This window comes from Trichoderma gamsii (genome assembly GCF_001481775.2).
Source record: "Trichoderma gamsii strain T6085 chromosome Unknown Scaffold_8.2, whole genome shotgun sequence".
Taxonomy (NCBI): Eukaryota; Fungi; Ascomycota; class Sordariomycetes; order Hypocreales; family Hypocreaceae; genus Trichoderma; species Trichoderma gamsii.
The window spans coordinates 20,903-35,456 of NW_020171345.1; the positions used below are offsets into that span (position 1 = coordinate 20,903).

Below are 14,554 nucleotides of genomic sequence, written 5' to 3' on the forward strand. Positions count from 1 at the left end.
GCCCTCGTGTAGACATCCTTCTTGATTAAATCCTCCTCGCAATTCTCTTATACCAGAAAAATACTCCCAAAAAGCTCCTTCACCTTAGATCTCAACGAGTTTCTTGAATGTCTCTCCTGTCCAGGCGGCGAACAACCGCTCCCAGAACAACCTTTAGAATACCCTCGGCGGTAAGGTTCTTTCTTCTATTGGAAGACTTGCCGTCCCAGGTTACCGTGTCCACCATGTCTCTGACCTTCTGCTTAACCAGCTCGTCATCCAAGTCTTTTAGCGCCTGCGCGGCGCTCTTCTCGTCTCCAATCTGGAAGAACTGTATACCGACTTGGTGCGACGGCGCGTTGAACATGTCAAGTTTCCTGGCGTAATGTAAGATGACTCTCTCAGGGTCGTCTGTTGGACTGCCGTCCGTGATGACGATGATGTTAATGGGCTTGATCTTCTCGACATCTTCGGGCAGAGGTTTGCTGGTGTTAAGTCTCGCAATGTACGGATCAAGAATGTCTTCTAGCCTCTGGCCAGTAGGCGTGCCGCCTCTGGGGGAGGCTCTCTGAAAGGCCATATGAACCTTCTCTGGAGTGTCAATGCCGTAGTAACCGCCCGCGGGCTTGCCCGCGTCCGTGGGGAATTCTCCTGATCTGTGGTTCAGAAAATATAAATCAATGCCGTCCTTGTCGCGAGCAGTGCAAATGTCCGTGATTTTGAGCAGGACGGCTGCCACCTCTTGCCACTTGGAGCCATGCATGGAGCCAGAGTCGTCAATGAGGAAGATTGTATCAAAGGACGCTAGAAAGGCGTATTTATCGTCGCTGCTGGTGATTTGAGACGGCGGCGCACTGCTGCTGCTCGCAACAGCAGAGTATGCAGGAGGTGCGTCATCTGCGAGGAAACAGCGAAGTCAGACTATATTCCTGCCCTTTGTTCGTACTGCATTTTTGGATCACATACCAGGGTCTGCAAACGGATTGTTTGGAGCGAGTGAATTCTTGGATTCGCTCTTCTCAGACTCCCCGTCTAAAGCTGTGCGAAACTTGTCTTTTAAGCTTCCAAGAAATGATGATCTTCTCATGATGTAAGAAAGAGAGAGGACAGAACTCGAAAGTCGAGTAGTATGTGCAGTCTAGTTGTTGTTGCGAGAGGTCGCGAAAGTGTAAGAGAGAGGTGACGATATAAAAAGAAGAAGAGGTTGGCAAGTTGTCCCTCCCGACGGTGTTCGGCTTCTGCGCAAGTTTGGTTCAAACAGTGACTTCCCGAGCCACACCCGCCAAGAAGGAATGCTCCTGATGCAGGTGGCAAGTGGCAAGAGTTAAGACAACAAGTGGCAGCCGGTGCCGACAGCCGTGACTTCAAGTTGTTCCTCAAGCCCGTCCTTCTTTGTTTGCCAAACAAGGTAACCACCCGCTGCACCACTTGAGAATGAAAAAGGCTTTTGTTTGTCAAATATGTAACTTTTCGGTAGATAATAGAGCTTGTTGCTCTGTTGAATAGTGATCTTTGGATCCTTCAAATTGTTATTCCATGAATAGCCCAATTGTATGCATGGAAGTGTACCTATATATAGGCAAGTTCGCATATACCAAACTCAGATGGAATTTTCTCTCATTGTTATAGATTGGCCATCGTTCAACCTTGCAACCGTCCGTGCAGCAGACTTAGACTAGCTAAATGTAAGTTAAACTTTGTAATTTGTATAACAGGACAGAAAAGTGCTCACCCTGAACATTGGAATTTAGTGACAGTCTGCCAATTGAACTATCATAAGTTAGTCAGTCAGTCACTCAGTCAGGCATTCTTGGGTTGGGCTCAACTGCACCCATCAGCGGTTACTCGCCCCCACATAATCCGGCAGGGCTCCGAAAATCAAGGGTCAGTGAGTTGTGGCGCAGGGGAAAGGCGGGGCTTCAATCACTGCCTGCACAGCATGGCTCTGGTGGCGCCTCAGCCTCAAAGGCCGCTTCAAAGGCCACCTGCAAGGCAGACAAGAAACGGAGCCAGATCGATCTGATTTCGCTTTACAGGGGCGAACCAACACTTCATCGACGAGATATCAATGGCCACTGCAGTTACAACCCCTGAGAGTCTAGCACATTTACGTCCTAGGCACGAACCTCGCATAGAAGCGAAACACACTAGACTGTCCCAGAGAACCGGTTCTATGGCAATGGTTCATGAAAGATGCCTGTTTTAGGATCAGCCCCCCATATTGGCCTCCAGCCGAGAGTGGGAATATGTCAGGTACGCGAGGCAGCGGCAAGGTAAGGCGTGCGGCAAAGCGATTGAACAGGCAAGACCGGTAGGACTGGTGGCTAGAAGGTGGCCAGAAGATGACCAAAGCGGCTCACGCATGACAGGCTGATGTCTCAAAACAGTCAGGTTGTTCATTCATTCATCTGAGGCGCTATTACGTCTCAACACAACAATGCTATTCCGCTCCAGGTGACAGCCATCGTTCATTTAAAGTTCATCCATCTTCAACAGACCCTTGCACATAGCCCCGCGCCTTACTCGGTATACTTACACTACTCCCCCTAGTAATAGGAGGCTTCACCTTCGCCTCTTCCTGCTAAATTCACTCAAAACTGCTGCTGCCTTGGCTAGGCAGGCCGCTGATATCCGCAATTTCCGCCTCCCTCGGCGAGAAACATCAAAGCTTTTGGGTCAGGTCGGCCAACTCCTGTTCAATCTTTTAGGCGGATCGCTTGTGCCTAAAGGGGAAGTTCAAGTGTTAGCGTTTGCACATGGCCAAGGTGAATGCAACTGCGATAGTAAAACATACTTGTTGACAACGCGCTCGATACCATCCAAACCCATCTTAAGGACGTCCATCTTGGGACCGTATGACAGACGCACGAAGTGGTGGCACGGGCTGTCGAACAGATCACGTCTTCGCGAGGGGTTGAGATCGAAGAAGATACCCGGGACAACAATAACCTTCTCCTCCAAGCAGGCCTGGAAGAAGTTGAGGCCGTCAGCAATAGCCTCAGGAAGGCCCTCGAGGTTCAGCCACCTTGATAGTTCAGCAAGTTAGCATATCCGCACTCAAGCATTGTTAAGAGAGATTTCATCTTACAGGTAAAAGGTGGAGTCGGGAACGTATTTGATGGAGAAGCCCATCTCACGTAGACGTCGGACGGTGAAGTCACGCTTGTCCTATTGGCCTGTTAGACTCCCGTTTCTCAATCAACATTCTCGGTGAAACAAACCCGGAAGTGGCGCTGGAGATGAATCATCTCACTCTGAACCAAGGTAGGGTCAAGCATGGGGACAGCAGCCTCTTGGAGAGCATGCACGGCACCACCATCCAAGTAGCTACCACATGAGCCAATACTAGACACACTATCAGCAAAACCACAAAATCGTCAAGTGAGCTTTGGTTATTTCCGTAACGTACGCGCTAATGTACTCTAGAGGGAAAGGAGAGTTAGTACTTGTAGCTCCATTATCAGAATTCGGTACTCTGTGGCTTTAGCTTACCCTTGGGTCCAATGATCCATGCAATTCGCCATCCAGGCAGTCGGAAGCGCTTGGTGAGACCGTCAATGATCAACACATCGTCTTCATCGACATCCTCAACGTTCTCAGCGGCCGAGATGGTGGAACCATCGCAGTTGCTGGTGTAGTTGTATCCAGAGTAGAACTCGTCGCTGATAAAGGTGGCGCGGCCTCGGCAAAGGTCCTGGATCTCAGCCAGCTCGGGGTTGGCAACGACTCGGCCAGTGGGGTTGCGAGGGTTTGAGGTAAGGATAACGGAGGTACCACGGGCAATTTCTTCAGCAATCTTGTCGGGGTGGATGTGGTAACCGTCTTCTTCGGAGAGGGGAACGGGGATAGCTGCAAACTGTATTTCAGACAAGTCAGATAATACGTTCATGTTTTCTGAGTGCTCAGACTATAGCGAGACTCACGTTCTTGAACAAACTCAGCATCTCGTTGTAAGCAGTGTAGTCGGGCAAGAAGAAAGACAGGTATGAGCTGCCCAGAACAGCGGCAATTCGGATGAGACCAGCACGGCCACCGGGCACGATGGCGACATTCTCCCAGGTGTATTTGCTGTCTTTGTCCTGACGGTGCGTCTCATTGTAGAGCTTGGCAACGGCTTCTCTCAGGGGCTTGATACCAGCTGTAGGGCCGTACTCTCTAGCCGCAACGCTGATGTTGATCGTCTCGGGTCGCTTGAAGCAACCGGCAATTTCGTCCTCGACTTCAGGGGCGCCTTGGCCAAGATTGGCCCACGCATCAGGCTCATCCATGAAGCCATACTCGTTGGCTCGCTCAGTACACCAGATGACACCAGTGGACGATCGGCTGGCATCGAGGCCGGCGTGGGGCATGTGGCCTTCGTGCGCATTGCGGAACTGTCTGTGGACCTTGGACTGGAACTCTATGAGCCAAAATCATGTCAGCTTCGTGCAATAAATGTTCAAGCATGTTTCAGTTGCGAAAAAATCGACGTCGCAGTTGCGGCCGCAGAAACCCTGCCAATGCAGTACAAGCTGGCGGTGGCTATCAAGCTGCGGGGGAGGGGTAATCCTGCTTGAGAGTTGGGGTCGCTGCGATGGCGGGGCTCATCCAAGCACAATCAAGCCAAGTCGAAGCGCCACCGCTGCTTCTGACGGCCGCCACTTGAACACAAAAGAGGAAAAAAGGGAAGCAGGATGGTATAGTCTCTTGTGGCTTGTTTGACAGCAGCAACACAGCTTTTGCTGCAGCGGCGGTGGCAACACCCACTTTCTTCGATCCCATCCCAGTGTGCAGAGAGAGTGTATAGCATAGAGAAGGCCTCACTAACCATTCGTTGACGGCTCGGCGTTGCTGAAGCGTCGCAGCAGCGGCTTCGGGGCGCCGGTATGGCGATTGATGGAGAATTTGCGTCCGGAGAACATGTTTGTGGCTAGGAGAGCTCGATGGGCTGTCCAATCAATCAGTATTGCCGAACAGCAGCAGAGGACAGGAGGAGACTTGGAGTCGGGGGCAACAAACCAGAGGTGAAAAGAAGGGGGAAAAGAGGTGCTTTGTAGCCTGGAGAAAGGTACAGCACGTAGCACAGCTTCGGAAGAACGGCACGGTATAACGTCACGCAGCTGTCCAAGCGAGGGCCACAGGCGATCAGTGAAGTTCAAAGGCCAGGAGCGAGCAAGAAGAGCTGATATCCTCTTTGATCATAAGTAGCAGAGGACAAAAAAAAAGCTGAACAAGAAAATTACGTCCCAGAAACGCTCTGGGGCATACCGCGAAACTCTGCCTATATAACGGAGCAATAAAGAGGCCTAGAGGGGGCCACCTCGAGCACTAACAAACGGATCCGCACGCAGAGCACAGCGCTAGATACTCCAGATGACCCCCCCAAACAAAGCGCTTTGGCAGGGGATTGGCAGCGAGAGCAGCGACCCGGCAGGCTCCGGCTGCCAATCCGCGACGCCGTCTGGGCACCAAGAGAGGAGAAGGCCTGTGCATCTTCACTAAATCGGCATGGACCAACCGATCCAGTTGAGAACGGCATGGCCGACGAGAAGTGAGCGCCGCAACAAGGAGAAGGGAGGAAAGGACAAAAGAGGGGAGGGGAAAAGAATATCAGGGATTCTGGAGGTTTTCAAACTGCACTTGTCAATAAAATAAGTTTGATTGTTGTCTTTAATTTTAATGATATTTTTGCACAGCTATCGTTGAGTTGGTGCCGCCGCATCCAACAGGCACGGGCAGTCTTGCACCTCCAGCTGAGGCTATTCCCACCGCCGCATTTACTCCTCACCTCCCCTTCTCCTCCACCGCAGCTGCATGTCAGTCCCATCAGCGTCACTTCGAGCCAAAAATCCTGCTGAAACCTCCCCCAGCTGTGGAGCATATAAAAGCTGGTCCTGTAACAATGTGCAGGCAAGCACACATACAAATCGAGAAAGAGGAAAAGAAGCGGTGTCCTTGTCCGTCTGTTTTGCCCACCTTTGCCCAGCCTGATACGATGCGTAGCAGACTAGCAAAAGGCCTCATGCTCCGCGGCCCGGGGCATGTCTCAAATAGACGTTCAACAGGCAGAGATCGAGTAATGCCTTTCGTATCACCTACTCGGTCCTGCCGGGCTTGACATGCAGCGGGCGGGTGCAATGTCGTACTTGACATGTCCATGCAAGTGGTGATACCAAGCACAACAGCTTGCTGTAGACGAATGTCGATCGAGGGACATCCAGCCCCAAATATAGCACCCTAGTGTCAGCATGTTACCTCATCCGCCAAACAGATCTGCAGTTCCAATTCTCCGCCGCTCATCAAACCACCTATACACTCGTTCTTTCAAGCTAAAGCTCATAACATTCATACGAACAACAGCTTCTCCCTTTTCTTTCATCCCCATAAAGGAAACAACAGCATCTTGACTCGCGCTTCACCTCTGCATCGTCTCTGTCCCGAAAACGGCCGTCCCCTGGCTCCATTTTGTCTCCTCCTTCCGTTGCGATGCCGTATATGGGGACGTTCGCCTGAATCAGGGCGCTCCAGCGCGCTCCACGCTGGAGATCCATCAGCCCCAAGTGCCGAATCGGAACAGGTGGCGCCCAGCATCAGCAGTAGAGTCGGTAACATTCGCTGACAGCTCGGTGCATTGAGATGCGACATTATTTCAGACTTTGGGATTTTTCTTATCGAAAAGGGAATTTGTCGGAAAGAAAAGGGGGCGGGCTGCAGCCTCAAGTGCATGCTTGCAGGGCCTTTTTGGGCTCGTACAGAATTTCTTCTTTCTTCGTGCTACTCTACGGCACCCACTGCCGAGCTAACTGTTACATGTACTAAAGCACTCCATGAACCCGTATATTTTTAGGTAGCGGCCAGCCACAGCTTGGCATCCATCGTTTTTACTATCTCTAGCTGCCACGCTTTCTTCTTCTAGCTTCCGTGTTGATTGTGACAGCCCGATGAGAGTAACGAATGCACATGGAAACCCCTGTTGAAGTCGATCAACTCTCCTTCAACCAGTCTATATGGCTGCCTCTGGAAGCAGAAACGACTGATTGAAAGTCAAGCGCCATGCTGGTTTTCAGTCAGTGACCTTCTTCGTAGATTCCTAGCTATTCTGCTCTTCGATTAATGTTTAAAATCTCTTTTTTCAACAATCATACAATTTAACGCTCTAGCACTTCTGAGAGGCAGTTGTTTTTTTGTGAGTCTTTATTACGTGATTATGCTACGAGTACTCAATCTCTCTACGGAGTACTGCTTTACGCATGAATTCATGCTCCTATAGCTGCGTCGAAAGTTTATCAAGGACGGTTCTACGCTCAAACTTTCAGGTATGCAAACCTGATAATCAGCCAAAAGAAACTATATACTATATAGAAACATCCACTGTCGTCTCAATTAAAGATAAATCCGACCAGCTCCCATCGTGGAACTGAGGTGCTAAATTAGGTCGGCACGTAAAAATCGGCCAATTACACAACAGAGGGGCCAAGCCTCTAGAAGCGAAAAAAAACTCCAAAGCATTCTAGAACCACCAAGCATCGTCATCGCCCGCCAACTCCATAAGAACATCAGCGTCTCTACAGCAGCTTGACCTATAAACTTGGTCGCCTATTCTCTTCACCAGTAGCCATTTATATTATTACTAGCCATTGTCCCCTCTTTCGAGCTGCACCTTTGCATCCACTTCGGCTATATCTCAATTCAACGACGAAGGAAGTGTAACGGATTCTCAAACCTCACACAGGCACAGCACATAGCATCCAACATCCTTTATATATTACGCGATTTCAAATCTCTAAAGCCAATGCTTCGTCGCAGCACTTTACCCCTCCGCTCATCACTCCTTACCATCAAGCCCCGCCATCTCATCTCGCCATTCTCATCTTCATCTCCATTTCGCAAAATGAGCTCCGACTCCCAAGACAACTCATCATCATCAAAGCCATCGCCTCGCGAGGCCCTACCAGCGCCGGGCTCCCATGACGGCGAAAGCGTAACAACCCTCGACGTCAGCGGCTCAGGCACAACCGTCAAGCTGGACGCCCTCGGCCCGCTCGTCGTCAACGTGGACGGCACCATGTCCCGCATCTCCAATTGGGATAAGATGGCAGAGATTGAAAGGCAAAACACGCTTCGCATTATCGGCAAACGAAACCAACAACGTCTGGCTGCCCTGAGAGAGGCTCGTGGCATCAGCGAAGGGGCCAATGACATAGGCGCTAGTGGCAATCACGACACCGATGGCAAACAATAGACAATTAATCAAAAATACGAGCGAAGTTTGAGAAGTAAAAAAAGTTGAACATTTCATATAACATAAATGAAGCGTCGTTTCCCACATAGAGCCCATTTCTTTTACTTTTGGCTCTCCATCTCCAACCACTTTGGATATATGCCACATACAATAAAGCCAAATAGATATCCGCCGGCCCAGCTTCGTTTATTTCAGCCCCAGATTGAATCGGTAAATCCATGATTCAAATCTTCCCAGGACAAGACAAAGCCTCCTCGTTCCGGTTAACAGTAAGAACGCCAGAAACCAAAGCAACGCCTCCCGCCGCCCCTTTCGAATAACATGACATTATGAGAGATCAGAACAAAATATTATCAACATGAGCTCGCTCACTGCTCTCCTTTGATCTTCTCGCCGCTACTTGATTCAGCGGATGCGGCCTTGCTCTTGTCACTGGCGTGCTTGGTGAATTCTTTCCACAGAGCAACAATGTCCTCGTTGCCCTCGTTCTTCTCGACCAAGAGGTTCTTCAGCCACTTGTTCTCGGTTTCAAGCTGAGACACCTTGCTCTCAAGGTTGGAAACCTTGTCAGACATCTCCTTGGCGGACTTCTCCAGAGCCTGCTCGCGCTGCTTCTTCTTGATACGGAAGCGGGCACTGGCAGCAGTGTTCCTCCTCCGCTTGTCCTCTTCGGCAGCCATTCTAGCAGCCTCTTCCTGGTTCAGAGACTCTGACTTGCGCTTCTCGCCAACCTGTGGGGGTGCCTGATGGAACCGCGCATGATGAGGAGGAACCTGTACGTGGCCATGGTTTGGCTGCAGGGGCGCGAAGCCCTGTTCAGAGAAGTTGTTCATGTGGGGCGCCGCATATGTGGTAGTGTTGTTGAACTCTGGGAAGGTAAAGTCTGATACCACCATTGGTAATTAGCACCAAGAACGCCAAGTATGTTGTTTAAACCACATAAATGGATCACAAGATGAGGAAGTAGAGGACGGAACAAGACAAAACAGCAATACGGCAGATATCAGGGAAAGGGGGATATATCTCCCGAGCCATCCATGGCCAGTAACGAGGCCTCGCTGATGCATGGTTGCATCTGGGGATGAGAATGTCAAATCACGAGTTATGGCGCCATAGCCCCGGGATTTGTCAGCGCATGTGAAATGCGGGATGCCCCACCCAGCAGGCGCACTCCAGCAGCACTTTTGATGCACTGCACCAGTCTAAGAGACAGCTCGTCCCAATGACAGAAGCGGAAATGGAAGTGATATGGGGGAAAGAGAGCAGCAAAAGGACCAGAGGATGCAAGGGCCCGCGTGGTGATTGCGGAGATGATTGACAAGAGTGTGCCCGGTCACGCTTAGAGCGTGCGCGGGTTCTGCTGGAAAGGGAAAAAAAACCAGGGTCTCGTTTTTTCTTCCCAGGAATGAGAAGTTGATAGGCAACGAGCAAGACGAAAAGTGTGAGGAATTGAAAGGGAAAAAAACATGTGCATGTGGATCCAAATGCAGAGGGAAAATAGCAAGAATAGTAAACTCACCGGACATGAAATCCAAGTTGGGCATTTCACCGATCACTGAGGGTGCAGCGCTTACATCCTCAGATGTGGTGCCACTGTGGGGAGCCTTGCCTTCAGGCTTGGCGGGCTGAGCTTGGAAGTCGGTGTTCTGGCCTGAGTCGATGTCGAAGAACTGGGTGTTTGTGAAGATATTCAGGTCCTCCTCGAAGTTTAAGCTGCTCTCTTCCAGAATATCCGCCTGAGGGCTGATGGTGTTGAGGTCGCGAAGGTATTGCGACACATTGGGGCCGTGCCGACCGCTGTAATTCGACATGATGATTTTTTTCGTCAAGAGATATCAGACGGGAGCTCGTCAATTGATGGCGTGAATCGCAACCAGCACCTCGTTCGTGGTTGGCGATAGTTGAGACTCCGGAACGTCTTGATGCAATTAACTGGCAAAGTTTGAATGCCACGTTGATAGAGTCTCAAGTGAATGATTTGGACGATATCGCAGTCAGTGGCGTCGCTATGATGCGTCGTTATCGATGCCAGTCGTCGTCCGTCAAATTTGGTCGTCGAAAGTCAAAAGTCGATGATGGCGACAGTGATGGTTGTGAAAGGAGGAAAGCCTAGAGCGAGTCTGTAGCGAGATCGCTATGAATGTTCGGATCGGGATTATGACTCTCCAGCCCTCCAGTGGAGTTTTTTCTCCTTCGTCCAGGCCACAAGCGATAAAGTGCAACGTGCCAGTAACCGACTGTTGGCCGAAGGGCTCCGGCTACAGTGGGCCAGGCAGAGACTTTTAGCGCCCTCACAGACCGTGCTGAGAAATCAATCAGCTGAATCCCCACTCTGCAGAGGCCTAGAGGCCCCAGAGCGAGCAGAGTGACATGCCTCTGGGGCCGGGGCACCGCACACCACCAGGTACCGCCACGCGCGCTGCAGCAGAGACGAGAGTCCTGTTTAGTGCCAAGGTGTGGGCGCCGTAGCGTCTTTGAGCCTGGAGTCCCCGCATCGCCCTGGTGCTGTGGCCAGTCAGAGCAGGCGCTTTGCCCATATCGCCGCAGCGATTTGCTCATTCGGTTGTTAAGAATTACTGAAACTGCACAGAGCTGCCCAGCAGTTTGCCTACGCGCTGCGTCCCCCATCCTTATCTCCAAGACTGCTGCAGTTGGAGTGTACCGGCCCGGAAGAGGCAATTATTGCCAGCAGCCGGGCCCTACTTTTGCCCAGGTATGGAATCAATGGCTGCATGTGTCTTATTAGTAACTGCTGGGTCTACTATGTCATCAAAATGATCGAATCTAATGATCCTCCATAGCAGCGCAAAGCGCAGGCAATCAATCTGCACTGCACAATCGTAGTGGCATCTGCAGTTACGTAGGTGCTGCAGCTCTGTGCCCCCCCAAGATGCTCCGTGATCCGGTTTTCACCTTGGCCTTTGCCGCTGATCAGAACCGATCATTGCCTCCTTCGCCTACGCTACAGCACACGCTGGGGCCGACGGCGAAGCCCACTGGCTCAGAAAGTGCGGCTGCAGTTTAGCCCTCAATAGATCCAATCCTTCAATGCTTCCGCAAGGCACGCCCATGCTCTGGCCGCGAACCCTTAAATACGCCACTCGGAATGCAACGCGTGGGGGGCACTGGCCAGCCAAAGTTCAGTTCTCCAGCCCCGCTGCACTGTTGCTCTGCTATTGACTCGAATTGCCCGCACTGCTACGGATGTCCACATCAGGCTCCGCCGCTCCTCGACAGCCGGTCTGTTTCGCGCCAACTAGCCGAGACAGACGAGCGAGTTATTTTCGTTTCTGCAATCTCGACGGAGCATTCTTAATCTCATCTTTAGCATTGTGCGATTCTGCTCTCCACCTTTGACGCACTGCATCACTGCTGATCCCTCCGTCGGCAGGCACTTGTTGATTGTGTGTTTTAACGCCTGTGCAGCATGTACCTATAGACTCCTGAGATTTACCTCAATACGGCATCATGGATGCAAAGATAACTGGAGCCCATACCAAGAAACGCGCCACCCAATATCCATCTGCAGTTGAGAATTGATTACCGTCGCTTCGTGCGGCCTGTATATGCAGGATTTCAGGATCTGCTGCCGATAATCCCTGTCTCGGCTAATGTGGGAGCTCGAGATGAACCGCACCCTGCAGCCATGCCGCATGCATCGCCAATGTTACCGGGCGCCGTCGATTGGTGCATTTGCGCATGGCCACGGGGATTATTGGATTAATCCCGCCATGTGATCTGTGGTTGCCCGTCCGGTGTGCATACATAAAGGTGTCGCATCGTGGAGGCGCAATCACGCAAGATGCGCTGCAGCCGTTGGATGGTTTAGCCGAGCAAAAGCCTTGCTGTTGGTCACTCTGAATACACGTAGAGAATAAGAAAAAGTCCTACTCGGTGCGGAGTGCATACATGATGCATCAAGGCAGCGAAATCAGCGCACGCTCACTCTTTGCAAAAACCGCTCATGATGGGCTCAATCAAGTCCTGCAACTCGCTTGATACTAAAACAGGCCACGTTGGTGGCTTGAACTTTCACTGTCATCGGCTGTGCAAGCTTGCGGCGTCTCCTGACTCTGGATTCTGCATGTGATTGGGGCTTCCATCAACCAACCAACATGAGCTGATGGTATCCATTTCTTCAGCTCACGAGAGACCAAGGAGTTGTGTAAGATTAACGTTAACGTTGTATGCTTAATACGAACCTCGGTCGCATTAATTGAGGCATCTACAAGCATACATGTACTTGTACTCTGGGTGATTACACTAGAGAGAACGAGAGAAGAGAAAGATTGTGGGGAGCTAGAGTTGCTGAACAAGACTTTTTTTATTTTCATTTTGAATTTGACTATACTTCTAATACATCTTGATAGGAAATTAAAATAGTAGAGAAAGGAAAGAGCAAGCAAACTAGACTATCGTATTTACACGCAGAGCTTTTTAAACATGAATGAAGCCCCTTCGAAATCAAACACGGGCTACCAGAGCCTAAACCATTCACCTCTTCTTTCACATGCAACTTACGCCAGAACGGTTAAGCCCTGGACCTTGCTGGTAGCGAATGATCCCTTCAAATGGTAGTGTTGAGCCACCTTTTTGCTAACCACATCAAATACAGTCACTGCTGGCGCAACGGTAGCATTACCGGGGCTCAAGGCGTAGATGAAGCTGCCAGCAGCCTTCAAGTCGTTGATACCAGGGTCGCCAGTGTTGAGGTTCGTGATGGACTGGATGCTGCCGTCGGTCGAGGATAGTTCCACAAATCGGTCGAATCCAGCATCTCCAAGGAACACGGTGTTCGTCTCAGGAGAGAGAGTGGCCCAGCAGGTGGCCTTCTGGCCAGCAACATCAATAACGTTCTTGACGCTTGCAGTTCCAGTTTCGGTATCGACAGACAGCATGACAGCTCCGAATGCTGCATCGCTGGAGAGGATTTGAGAGCCTGGGAGCGGCGCCGCGCCAAAAAGAACGGCAGTTTGGTCAAGGACATTCAGCTTGCCCTCCTGGCTGACAGCGACAGCTCCACGGCCGTCACAGGGCTGATCCACGGCAAACACTCCCAGAGTTCCGGTGGTGTTTGTGCCTGGGTTGCCCTTGACGGTAGTATACAGCGTCTCTTCATCTTCAGAGAAGAATACTTGGCCAATGGTGTTGGGAGGGCCCACAGGAGGCGTGGTCTGGTTCAAGCCAACTGGGCGAAGCTGGTCCATCTTGCCCAGCCCCTTGGAAGAGAAGGATGCGCAGGAGACACCAGACTTGGCACCAGTTGCTCCAACGCAAACCAGCTTGTTCTTGGCCGATGCACCAACCGTCACGGGAAAGTCACCGGGCACGGCAGCGGGCCTGCCCACCATCGTGAGTCTAGTTGGGTTCAACGGATCGATCGCAAACATGGAGACGGTATTGGATCCGGCATTGACGGCAAACAAATACTATTTCAGTAGCACGATACGTTAGCAAGAGGCTCTTTGGCGGTGAGATCAGCCACATATAATCAAGTGTGTATACATACATTGTCAGCCACAGTCACGGCCGACTGAGAGGACAACACATCAGCGGTGGCAGGCGTCTTCACGTTGCCATTCTGGTTCAAGATGCTTGAGCCTGAGCCACCCGTCGAGGTAAGCGTGCCAGCAGATAGCTGTCCGTTGCGACCGATTGGCAGAGCAATGATGCTATTCTGCTGCTGGTTGCTTGTGATATAAATAGCCCTTCCGGGCTTGACATTGGGCGGAGGGCAAGATGTTGGTGCTGCCGCTGATTCGGTTGCCAGCGATGTCAGCCCTAGGACAAGCAAAGACTTCCAGGAAGAAGAATGCATTGTGGCGTCTGATTGGCAGAGGTGAACGAATTGAGTAACTGATGGGATGAAAATAGATACAAGCTAGACTGCAAGCTGATAGCCAAGAGAATCGACTGGCGAGTTCTCGGATTGATTGTATGGGTTCAAGTATGAATGAAGAGTTGGAAACTTGGTTGATTGACGAGAAAAACTTGCAACTTCTGTCCACTTCGTTGCCTCTTTATATATTTCTCTCTCCTCGCGATATCTCCCTATGGACCCTATCTAGGTAACCATTCCCTCGCCGTTGCCGAGTTTCCGCTCAACAATTTCGATTCAAGGCAACTAGATAACAGTTTCATTTGCCAAAATCCACGCTTCGTGCCGATGAACCGTAATATCAAACTGCGCCAGAGACAAGAAGCCTCCTTCAGCACATACCCCCTCATGAGGAATCTTTTCCAACTCGACAGTTGGAGATCATCAGAATTGCCTGTTTGGGCATAGCGTGCACGACCGCGATGCAGAACAAGCTTACTTCGGGGACCCATGCAGATGTTTACGGGGTAGAGCTT

The 14,554-nt window shown here is 51.0% G+C and overlaps 6 protein-coding genes across 6 annotated transcripts; 2 read left to right on the top strand and 4 right to left on the bottom strand.

Moving 5' to 3' along the window:
- Positions 1 to 91: 91 nt before the first annotated feature.
- Positions 92 to 1,066, bottom strand: TGAM01_v202991 (hypothetical protein; the record flags this gene model as incomplete). The annotated part of the gene is made up of 2 exons (XM_018802347.1): positions 92 to 876; positions 946 to 1,066. The coding sequence occupies 2 exons, from the start codon at positions 1,064 to 1,066 to the stop codon at positions 92 to 94; spliced, it is 906 nt and encodes a 301-aa protein (XP_018664265.1).
- Positions 1,067 to 2,683: 1,617 nt separating this feature from the next.
- Positions 2,684 to 4,880, bottom strand: TGAM01_v202992 (hypothetical protein; the record flags this gene model as incomplete). Its single annotated transcript, XM_018802348.1, has 8 exons — positions 2,684 to 2,702; positions 2,774 to 3,004; positions 3,068 to 3,147; positions 3,201 to 3,324; positions 3,389 to 3,401; positions 3,472 to 3,835; positions 3,903 to 4,378; positions 4,787 to 4,880. The coding sequence occupies 8 exons, from the start codon at positions 4,878 to 4,880 to the stop codon at positions 2,684 to 2,686; spliced, it is 1,401 nt and encodes a 466-aa protein (XP_018664266.1).
- A 2,969-nt stretch (positions 4,881 to 7,849) lies between these two features.
- On the top strand, positions 7,850 to 8,200 carry TGAM01_v202993 (hypothetical protein; the record flags this gene model as incomplete). Its single annotated transcript, XM_018802349.1, has 1 exon — positions 7,850 to 8,200. The coding sequence occupies one exon, from the start codon at positions 7,850 to 7,852 to the stop codon at positions 8,198 to 8,200; it is 351 nt and encodes a 116-aa protein (XP_018664267.1).
- Positions 8,201 to 8,568: 368 nt separating this feature from the next.
- TGAM01_v202994 (hypothetical protein) lies at positions 8,569 to 10,011 on the bottom strand (the record flags this gene model as incomplete). Its single annotated transcript, XM_018802350.1, has 2 exons — positions 8,569 to 9,083; positions 9,720 to 10,011. 2 exons carry the CDS (start codon positions 10,009 to 10,011, stop codon positions 8,569 to 8,571), a joined length of 807 nt encoding a protein of 268 aa, XP_018664268.1.
- A 559-nt stretch (positions 10,012 to 10,570) lies between these two features.
- TGAM01_v202995 (hypothetical protein) lies at positions 10,571 to 11,225 on the top strand (the record flags this gene model as incomplete). The annotated part of the gene is made up of 3 exons (XM_018802351.1): positions 10,571 to 10,656; positions 10,791 to 10,913; positions 11,045 to 11,225. The coding sequence occupies 3 exons, from the start codon at positions 10,571 to 10,573 to the stop codon at positions 11,223 to 11,225; spliced, it is 390 nt and encodes a 129-aa protein (XP_018664269.1).
- Positions 11,226 to 12,717: 1,492 nt separating this feature from the next.
- Positions 12,718 to 14,018, bottom strand: TGAM01_v202996 (hypothetical protein; the record flags this gene model as incomplete). The annotated part of the gene is made up of 2 exons (XM_024549107.1): positions 12,718 to 13,629; positions 13,710 to 14,018. The coding sequence occupies 2 exons, from the start codon at positions 14,016 to 14,018 to the stop codon at positions 12,718 to 12,720; spliced, it is 1,221 nt and encodes a 406-aa protein (XP_024406085.1).
- Positions 14,019 to 14,554: the final 536 nt, after the last annotated feature.